The sequence below is a fragment of the Callorhinchus milii genome, unplaced genomic scaffold, assembly GCF_018977255.1.
Source record: "Callorhinchus milii isolate IMCB2004 unplaced genomic scaffold, IMCB_Cmil_1.0 Scaffold1410, whole genome shotgun sequence".
Taxonomy (NCBI): domain Eukaryota; kingdom Metazoa; phylum Chordata; class Chondrichthyes; order Chimaeriformes; family Callorhinchidae; genus Callorhinchus; species Callorhinchus milii.
This window is the reverse complement of record NW_024706151.1, coordinates 3,287-14,024: the sequence shown is the minus strand read 5'-3', so window position 1 is coordinate 14,024 and position 10,738 is coordinate 3,287. Positions and strand designations below refer to the sequence as shown.

General features: G+C 45.5%; 1 protein-coding gene across 2 annotated transcripts; it reads right to left on the bottom strand.

Annotated features, from left to right (window-relative positions):
• Positions 1 to 125: 125 nt before the first annotated feature.
• Positions 126 to 9,573, bottom strand: ddx52 (DEAD (Asp-Glu-Ala-Asp) box polypeptide 52; the record flags this gene model as incomplete). Of its 2 annotated transcripts, none has more annotated exon segments than XM_042346706.1 (12): positions 126 to 201; positions 753 to 903; positions 1,617 to 1,739; positions 3,565 to 3,655; positions 4,326 to 4,529; positions 5,335 to 5,407; positions 5,773 to 5,884; positions 6,155 to 6,298; positions 6,739 to 6,924; positions 7,038 to 7,189; positions 7,682 to 7,904; positions 9,416 to 9,573. In XM_042346706.1, coding segments are annotated over 12 exon segments (1,628 nt in total), but the record flags the coding sequence as incomplete, so codon positions are not given.
• Positions 9,574 to 10,738: the final 1,165 nt, after the last annotated feature.

Genomic DNA, 10,738 nt, shown 5'->3' with positions numbered 1-10,738 from the left:
TTCCTAAATATGTAGAAAATATACAAGGATATATGATTATCTTGGATGATTATCACACCAATTACCAAACCACGACCAGAACTGAAAAGGAATATTGAAGCAAGTCCATTTATATTCATACTAACCTTCGTAAAAGAGGTTTGTCATCTTCTGTGAAAAAAGTAATTGATTTGCCTCGGTGACCAGCTCTTCCAGTTCTTCCTGGTAATTTAAAATTAGAAATTAATTTGACTAAAAATGAAGAACCTCACAATCCGTTCAATGACAGCAAAAACTCTTGTGATACTCATGTCACAAAGAACACAATGTGAAGGTTAGGGGCCTTATTCGTTTTCTAGACTAAATCCTGCAGGTTAGCCACACTCATTCTGCATGAGAGAATGAGGATTATTTAGTCATAGAATGATAGAAATTTACAGCACAGAAGGAGACCATTCTGTCCTCTCTGAGCCACCTGCCCTTACAACAACAGCTTGCCCTTCACATGGGGTAGCATCCCAGAGCGCTTACAATCCCACTGCCCTGCCCTCCATCCCTTCAAGCTTATACTTTGTGGAGAAACCAGTCATTGGAATTGGGCTTCGATGTCTAGTTTAAACAGGGTTTTTCATAGAAATTCAAACATACTCCAAATCACAGCAAAGAAGCAGAATAAAATTGGAATTGAAATGCACAAACATGAAACACGTCATCCTTGAGACCAGCTGACCAAGACCATTTTACTGATACGGAGAATGAATTGTTACACATACCTATCCTGTGAATGTATTCGATTGCACTGGTTGGGAAATCATAGTTGATGACCATGTTCACTCCTTTAAAGTCAATACCTCGAGCCATGAGCGCTGTGGAAATGAGGACCCAAATTTTCCCTATTCTGAAGCTTCGAACTACATTATCTCTCTAGGGGAAAAGTAGAGTTCAATTGTTAGAGCCTGTTCCACCTGGTAAAAAAACATTCACAATGTAAACCTAAATGCTTGTAAAGCAAACCTCAGCAATTCAGCTGTGTCTGATCTTGTCTTCAACCATACCCACATCCCACATATGTGTTCTAGCAGAGATCGAGGAAGAATAGCAATCAAGAAATGCAACCTTGGTTAATTCTCCTTCTGCCCCAACTGTAATTGGTATATTGATGCCAACTGCAGTATTTGTACACAGCCATCGACTAAGATCAACTCGGCCCAGACCTATGCTAAAACCTGGGACAATTCTTGTCTGTGGATCTCAGCACTGCATCAGGAAAAGCAGCAGCTCACGTTTTTACAGTTCAATTTATTTTATTCTTGAAGTGGGCTGGCAAGGACATTCATAGTTTGCTTTCCAGAATCGAAAGGTTACGTTTCTAAATTAGGAGGATGGCTCAATCTTAGGAGTGTAAGGAGAGAGAGTGAGAGAGAGAGGAGAGAGAGAAGAAAAAAAAGAGAGAAAGGAAAATGCGAGGACCCATTGAATCTCCAGTAGCAATTGCAAAGTGTTAGTGATACTAGCTATATATTCAGTATTGGTTGAAAGACAATCAGAATAATAAAATCAAAAATAAGATGAGTTTTTTTGTGGCAATTTTTCTTCACCCTCTCACCACTCCATCACCCCAAAAAGAATCACATTACCTGCTGCTGCGTTCTTTCCGCGTGGATGACCTCAACGTTAATGCCCTCGTAGATTAATTCATGGAACAACTCCTTTGCTCGATCAATTGTCTGGACAAAAACCAGCACTGGAGGTGAAAAACCCTACATTAAACAAAAAAAAACACATTATAATCAAATGTACAATTGGAATGAGTTGGACTACAACGCTCGCTTCATGACAAACACATTCCACCAAATCAGCAAAACTGCTTTTTCTGCACAAGGTACAAAGCTATCTTGCTTAGATCCTAGCTCAAAGAAAATTATTTTAACAATGGGAGGGTGGCTTGGCATTCAAACAGGCTGCATCAAGGAAAGCCCGAGCATATTTCTAATCCTTGTTGTGTGGGTGGGGTGGAGGGTAGGGTATTGGAGAGGACAGAGAATGAGAGGAAAGAGATTGAAAATACTTTTCAGAGATTATGGTGTTTGCCTTTCGAGTCAAAGACTGTTACAAGGATAGGCTGATCAATTTGGGCCTATATTCTCTAGAATATAGGAGAATTAGAGGGGATCTTATAGAAACCTATAAGATCATCAAAGGGCATGATAGAGTATATAGTGGGAGATTGTTTCCCCTGGTTGGAGAAACTAAAACCAGGGGTCACAACCTTAAAATCAGAGGCCAGCCCTTTCGCACTAAGTTGAGGAAGAACTTCTTCACTCAAAGAGTGGTGAATGTATGGAACTCACCACCCCAAAGGGCTGTTGACGCTCAGTCCTTGAACATATTCAAGACTGAGATAGATAGATTTCTTATTGCAAAAGGGATTAAGGGATATGGGGATAAGGCAGGGTCAGGTTATTAGCTGGAGTTAAATTAGAAGATCAGCCATGATTGAATGGCGGGGCAGGCTCGAAGGGCCGAATGTCCTGCTCCTACATGTTATGTTATTATGTTATACTGGCATCGGTGCTGGTCATCTTCAATTCACTGAGCATGAAGTGTTTTCACAAACAGTTCCTACACTTGACAGCAATTACTTCTGAAGCACTTCTGGGCCATTCAACATGACAAGGTGCTGTAAAAGTGCACGTTCATTCTTGTTTTGATGTTGTTTGATTGGCTCCTGATCGGCTCGCGCCAGCGCCTCAGCACCTCAGGCTGGTTGCACACTACAACTCACCAAGCCAGTCAGGAACCTAAGTGTCTTGTTCGACCCTCAACTGTCTTTTCTCCCCCACATTCAAGCCATGACCCACTCTGCCTTCCCTCACCTCTATAACATCCCCCGGCTCTGCCACTACCTCACCCCTCAGGCCACTAAAACTCTTGTTCATGCCTTCATCACCTCCAGGCTCGACTATGCAAATGCCCTGCTTGTTGGCCTTCCCAACTCCTCCCTTCACAGGCTGCAGATAATCCAGAACTCTGCAGTCCGTGTCCTCTCCCGCACCAAACTTCGTGACCCCATCTTCCCCACTCTCGCCCGACTCCATTCGCTCCCTATCCTTCAGAGGATCCAGTTCAAGATCCTGGTCCTCACCTACAAAGCCCTCCATGGCCTTGCCCCACCTTACCTCTTCGACCTCCTAACCCCCTACCAACCCACCGGTTCCCTCCACTCAGCCGGCTCTGGCCTGCTCCATGTCCCCTGACCCACCCGCCCCACCATTGGCAGGAGAGCCTTCAGCCACTCTGCCCCCAACCTCTGGAATTCCATCCCGCAGTCACTCCACCTCGCCCCCTCCTTAGCCTCCTTCAAGTCCTGTCTCAAGACCTTCCTCTTCAACCATGCCATCGGCCACCCCCCTTCCCCTCCCCTGATGCCAGCTCAGGTCTGAAATGCTGTACTCTGTCCAGTGCCTTGGGACGTCCTCCCAACGTGAAAGGTGCTATACAAATGTAACCTTGTTGTTGTTTGATTTTTGTGCTGTAGACGGGACCCTGTGTGGAGGACAGTGCAAGTCGTTGTTGTTGCTGTACCTTTTTGACAAGATCTCTCATTGCCAGAAGCTTCCCGGTTTCATTACCCACAAAGAGGAGTTCCTGCTCCACAGTGTCCACTGCAGAATTCCTAAACAGAAAATAAAATAAAGTGGAGGTGTCGAATAAACTTGGCATATCTCTTATGGAAATGTTATTTATTATCTATTCTTACATGCTGCCTCCCAAACAAAGGGCAACATTAACCGTATAGTAAATGAATATTTTATAAATATGAACGCCACATGGTATTTTGATTTCCTATTTGTTAACAAGTAATGAGAAAGTAGTTGGGCTTGAATGTAAAGTGCACAGCTGATGTGAGACTATCTCTAACAGAGAGGATATGCTCTTAGGAGATTTGAAAAAAAATACAAATATTAAACTAGTTTATTTAAGGGGGGAAGAGGATGGAAGTTATAAAAGGTAGAAGTGATTAGGTAGGAGAATTTTTCTTAGAAAACAAAAAAATTACATAGATACGAGAATGAAAAAAATTGAGAATGATGACAAGAAATGAGAAATTGAATTCAAATTGAGTTGCAAGTCTATATTTTAGTTCTATATGGTTAGTGCATTCATCCAATAGCTTCCAAAACGAGTCACTTCCCTGGGCCTCTCAACTGCCTACTTCGTAAAACAAAAATATAAATGACAGAAAAAGGTTTTCAGAAAATGTAGGTGTGAATTAAACCTATTGTACACAGAACGAACCCAAATTACTAGGCAGTGAAGCTCGCAAAGTTCCACAATGGTCTTACCTTGTACCAATGGTCACTGAGATCACATTGTCTAGGTTGAGTTTGCACCATTGCTCAACGTCATTTGCGAATGTGGCACTGAACATAGCTCGTCGCACAGTATGGGACGTGCAGGCCAGGAAGATGGTGGCCAGCTGGTCTCGGAACCCCATTTTGCCATCTTCAAACAACTTGTCTGATTCATCAACCACCAGCCATTCCACGCTGAAACCCAACAACAAATTAAATTTTTATATAGCGCCTTTGACATTTAGGAGGATGTCCCAAACCACTACGCAGTCAGGGATCTGCACCTGAGCTGGTGGTTGGGATCAGGAGGGTTGGAGAGTGACCAAAGGGCATGGTCAAAGAGTAAATAAACCCATACACACACAAAAAAGAGCATTTCAGAAATCAACACAAGCACCTCCATCTGTCATCTTATGCGACTGACGGTACAAAATACACTTTAGTGAACTACTTTTCTCACAAATACTTGCGATATGAGAAATCGGGACAAAAAATGATGGTCTATGATATCACACAAATTGCTAATTGAATAAGAAGCTGAATGGACTGTGAGACAAAAAAATGTTCAAATCTGACCATTCAAATCGCTGCCTCCATAAAGCTCAATTACTCTTTTTGTGTCAAATATCGTTTCCCCTCAACCATTCTTAACTTTCTATCAAAGGCTCTGCATAACGGCAGAATATCGCTCACACATCTAGGACTCAGTTACAAAAGATTTGCATTTATAATAGCTTCCTTCATATCGAGCAATGCCCCAGAGCTTTTCAGAGGCAGTGCTGGGCACCGAGCAGGAAGGGAGGTGACTGAGGTACGGTTGAAGAGTTAGGAGAACTCCAGTGGGGGGAAGCTAGGCTCGAACAATTAAAATACAACCACATGCAACAAAGACTGAAAATCAGGGTTGAGGAACCTGCAGAGGAACAAAGAGCACGATTTTCATCTTGGCTGTCACGCAAAGCTAAATGTAAAATTCCTGCCAATCAGAGATCATTGATACCTGCTGAGGTCCAGGGCTGGAGGATCCTGGTTCAGTAAATAAACCAGTCTGTTTGGAGTCGTCACCAGAATATCTGAAAAATACGAGTATATAAATGCAACACAGATATTGTCTACCGCAAACTATGGCCGCAAAAAAAGCAAGAATTTCAGAAGAATGGATGTAATTTTGGTGTTTGCAATTCATATTTCCCCCTTTCTCAATAAAAAAAATACTCAAAATCGTTTCGCCCACAAAATTATAGTCAATTCGCTTTATAATATATTCTGTGAAGCACTTTTGAGACGTCTCAATGTAAGGATTATTATTACTCCCTTTTTAAGTTTTCCAGTAGTAAAAAAAAAGAGTGGTGTGGCCTCCGAATAGATTAACTTCTCCCTAACCTTTAAATAAATGATTTTGTGTGTTTTTTAAAAATTCCATTTAAGGATGGCTCACCAAATTTCTTGGATGTTTTAGGCCCAAACTTTTTGGCAGCCTCAACTGCTTTGTTGATCTTGTGAATCCTGAATCCAATACCTTCAGAGAGTTTCACCAGCTCCCTATGAGTCTGAGAAGGAAAAAAAAACCCAGGAACAACCATCAGATTTAGAGTATGACCAGTAAAATTAATATAATAACTTGCATTTATATATTATCCTTCAGGTAGGGCTTTGGAGCACTTAAATGTTCAACAATAATCAGGAAAATGACATCCACTGGATCAGCAAGTACAGTACGCTTCTAATATCTGTAACGTTATTCTTAAAGTGATGACCAGTCTTAGCCTTTCATAGGTAAAGCACATGCTACGCAGTAGTCCTATAGTGATAAAACATACCTGGCTAGCAAGCTCACGGGTAGGAGATAGGATGAGAGCCCTAAAACCTTTGTTCATTGGTTGCCTTAGATGGGTCAGGAGAGGAATACAAAAAGCCAATGTCTTCCCCGATCCAGTTGGGGCACAGGCCAGGATTTCCCGATTCTGTGAAGATACAGGCTAAATGTTATGAGGGTAACATTCCCTCCCTCGTCTCCCCACCCGCCTGAGATCAAACTTGAGACATTCCTTGTATATGACTCACTGACACACTGAGCCACCATTGTGTCATATTAATAATAATCCTTGCATTTGATATAGTGCCTTATCAAAACGTCTCAAACGCTTCACAGAATCTACTGTAAAGTGAATTGACTGTATATTTTTTGTGGGCGAAACGCGGCAGCCATTCGCACACAGCAGCGTCCCACAAACATGCGTGGGTTGAGTGACCAAATTATTTTTATTTGTTTTGAAGGAATTATTACCTTTGGAAAAGCGATTCACCAATCACCACAAGGTAAACAGACATGTGTGGAGTACGGAAACTTGCCCAACGCAGTATTTAACACTTGTCTCAATTAAATCAACAGCAACACACTCACGTGTAGCATGACCGGTATGGCTTGCATCTGTATGGGAGTAGGGGTCTGGAAACCAGCTTCCTGCATATGCTGAATGACCTTCGGGTGGACTTTATATTCCTGCTGGAGCTGCTCGAAGGTTGAAACCGGTTCAGGGATATCTGTTCCTTGCACGCAAATGCGATGCACACGGCGGAATTTGTTTACCTTGAAAACAAAAGGAAACATTATACCTTCATCCACTTCAGCTGATCAGCAGCTTTCCGGCATCTCGGTCTCAGAGCTGTGGGTGAAGCCTCGTGAGCAAATGAAAGTCGCACCTTTTCACGTCTCTGACGTTCCAGACTATGAGCACTGGGCTCTGTGCTTTTGTTTTCACTGCTTCCCTTCATCCTGTTTCCCAAGGAGGACATCAGCATTATCCCATCATCTTCCATGGTGTCGGCAAAAATGGGCTCTGTCTCTCCAGGCTCTGTCAGGAGAAGAAAATCAGTCAATCAAGTGTTATTCTACCTACTGATCCCAACCCCCAACTCAAGTCCAAATCCTTCACATTCTTCCCATGTGAAAAGCACTTTATAGATGTAATGTGTTGTTATATTTCCAAAGTTCTCTCCATTATTCCATGGATAATAACTCCATTACAGAGCTTTCTGATTCTATCCTTTTTTTTCCCTCCTCCTCCAACAAAAGGCTTCCAGCCTTCCATATGTGACATCCCCAGTTTGTAGCCTATTAAAAAACTTGCCCCAAAACAGATTTAAGTAACAGATTTTTGGGGTGTTTTGAATTTAGACTGATCCATTTTTCCTAATTGCTTTGCGTTTTGTACCCCTCTATTTGAATACCGTTTATCCATACTGTATTTTTCAGCAAGAATGAAAGACAACACAATTAAAACTTATGTAATTCCTGTGACTTTGAAATCGGACTCACCAAATCACATAGCGAGCAATTCATTTACCTTTCCTCTTTTTCCTCTTTTTCACCGTTTCTGGTTCTGCCTCAACGTTTCTTTTCCCTGAAGGTGGAGACGACTCATTCTCCAACTCAGCCTCACAATCCTCCCCCTCCTGGTTGCTTTGAAATATGCTGCCCACAGGTTTGCAGCTTTTGGCATTTTGATTCTTGAAGAAATCAAGGTCTAATGAATTTTCACTTAACGTAGCATCCTTTGATTGTGATATCTGTATTCATAAGAACAGTACAGAAATAAGTAATAAGTAACATGATACATATATAATGTATTGACTGGTATATTACGTTAGAATAATAATAATCCTTGCATTTGATATCGCGCCTCATCATCTCATTGAGACATTTCAAAGCGCTTCACAGGATATACTGTAAATTGGATATTGTGGATAACTGTGGATAAAGTGGATAACTGGGTATTTTGTGGGAGGGACTCGGCCAGCAGCAATGTCCACAAACAGCCAAGGAGTAGTGTATTTGGTGGAGAATGGGGAGACGGGAGCTCCTTTTTCGATAGTGCCATGGATCTTTAAAATCCACGAACAGGCAATGGATCTCTTCTACGTCCGTCCGAAGACCACCTCCGACAGTACAACACAGACCCAGCGCTGCATTGGGAGCGCCAGCTTAAGACTGTGTGATAACACGTCCCGACGTGGGGCTTGAACTCACAACCGTCGTCACCTGTGCAGAGGAGGCAGACGAGGAGCTCGGTTAAGCGTCAGAAAGTTTCATCCGAAGGATGGCACTTCCGACACCATGTGTCCGTCTCCCCCACCCCCCAGCGCCGTGCTGGAGCATCAACCTAGACCGTGAGCTGCAAGTCATGCAAATAAAAACACTTAACGGTCTTCAGACACAGAACACGCCACTCGCAGTAAACGTTTGCTACCCCGCGTGAGGGGCGCTATAGCCGCGCACGTTGTTGTCGGTTGTCGTCGTCGGTGGTGCCCTTCAAGTGGGGGAGGCAGTACAATTTGGGTGGGTTTGTGTTTTGGAAAAGTGCACGTCTGAGAACCATGTTCTGGTCAGTGACACGTGCGGAATCCCATCACCGCGGTTTAAACAGCACCCGAACCAAACGGAGAATTCCATACATCCCGTCCACACGTGAGAATCCCAGAGAGATGGTTGGGGATGAAATGCTCTCTCTCTCTCCCTCCCTCCCTCCCTCACTCCCTCCCTCTCCCCCCACTCTCTCCCTCCCTCCCTTACATACTCACTCCCTCCCTCACTCACATACTCACTCCCTCCCTCTCCCCCCACTCTCTCCCTCCCTCACATACTCCCCCTCCCTCCCCCCCCCCCCCCCCCTCCCTCCCTCCCCCCCCCTCCCCCCACCCCTCTCCCCTCCCACACTCCCTCCCCTCCCCACACTCCCCCCCCCCCCACTCCCTCCCTCCCACCACTCGCCCCCCCCACTCCCTCCCTCCCCACTCCCCCCCTCCCCTCCCCCCCCCACTCCCCCTCCCACACTCTCCCCCCCCCCACTCCCTCCCTCCCACACCCCCCCCCCACTCCCTCCCTCCCTCTTCCCCCTGGAGGCCCCATCAAGACGCAAGACAGTAAAAGGACCAGGAGCCATGTGTGAGGCGCGGCCTAGCACCGCCTCGGAGCCTGACTCCGCGCACTCCTAACCTCCCCCCGCCCGCCGCCCGCCCGCCCCCAATCTCCCTCCCTCCCTCCCTCCCCTCCCTCACGTTAGACGGCTCGCCTGTCTCACCCGGAATCTGTTGGCGTCTCGGCCGAAGCGCTTGAGGTCGAAGCGGGCTCCCGCTCGCAGTTTGGCGAACAGGTCGGCGGCGTCCATCGCCATGGCGGCCCCGCGCGTGCGGTTTTTTTTTCTCTCCCCCGCCCCCCGCCGTCGGGAGTGCAGGCTGTTGGGCTATTTTTTTGGGGGGGCCGCAAACCGGTGAGTAGCCCAATAGTAGCCCGACGTAGAACAAAAAGGGGACGGGGGCGACAAAAAAAAACTCGCCCAAAGGGGCGTGGAATCCGCCCACGATCGGGCGGCATCGGCGGGGAGAGCGCAGGGCGGAGCGTCGAGACTCGAGCGCCGAGCTCCGACGGCGGGGCGCGGCGCGCGCGCGCGCGGCGGTAGACTCGGTAGTCATCGATCCCCGGCTCCCGCAGCCTGGAATTAAAGGGACCCACTCTCAGGAGAGAGAGACAGAGAGAGAGACAAGTTTTTGAATGAATGGGGGTTGGGGGATGTTTTACAAACTTGGGGAAAGAATCCATAACTTTTTTTTAATTAAAAAAAAACACTAGGTGTGTTGTTTGAGAGGAGGAGGAGGAGGAGGAGGAAGGTGATGCGGGGAAGGATGAGACAAGTCACAAGAGTTTCAATAGAAGAGGAAAATAATAATAAAAATGTTAATAAAAAAATCACAAAGTTGTACAAGCACCTGCTAGGGAGGGGGAGGGTGGGGGGGCGGGGGCTGGATAAAGTCAAAGAGTTTTACCATCCCAATTGTAGGTGTTCAATCCTATTTATATAATAATAATAACCTTTGCATTTGATACAGCGCCTTATCATGTCTTCGAGACGTTTCAAAGCGCTTCAAAGGATATACTCTAAAGTGTAGTGACTGGGTATTTTGGGGGAGAAACGCGGCAGCCAATTTTTTAAAAAAAATTGGATTCCAATTGGATATTCCAACTGCCCATAATCCAATGCTAATTTGCACCAAGAGGTCGGTCTTGTTTTCAGGGATCACAGCAGTAAGTGAGTGGCTGACATGCAGAGTGGGAAGGAAATCACGCAGGTGCTGGAGGGATGCTCTGCGGAGGTCAGGCTTGTTGAACCAGAGAAGAAGAAGCTTTATTTGGAAACTGAGCCATGCACCTGCCGTTCATTACTTAATGCTGCCATCGTGACAAAAATATGGGAAAGTATTCCATCTCCCTACGCCAGCCCCACACCAGGTTTCTATCAGGTTCTCGATCAAAATGCTTTGTGGATCTCAGCAGCCGATACTGTCCCTGCTTCAAAGCACCATTCCCTCTATTCTCCGGAGCTCTCTCCCTTAATCGTTCTGCCTCG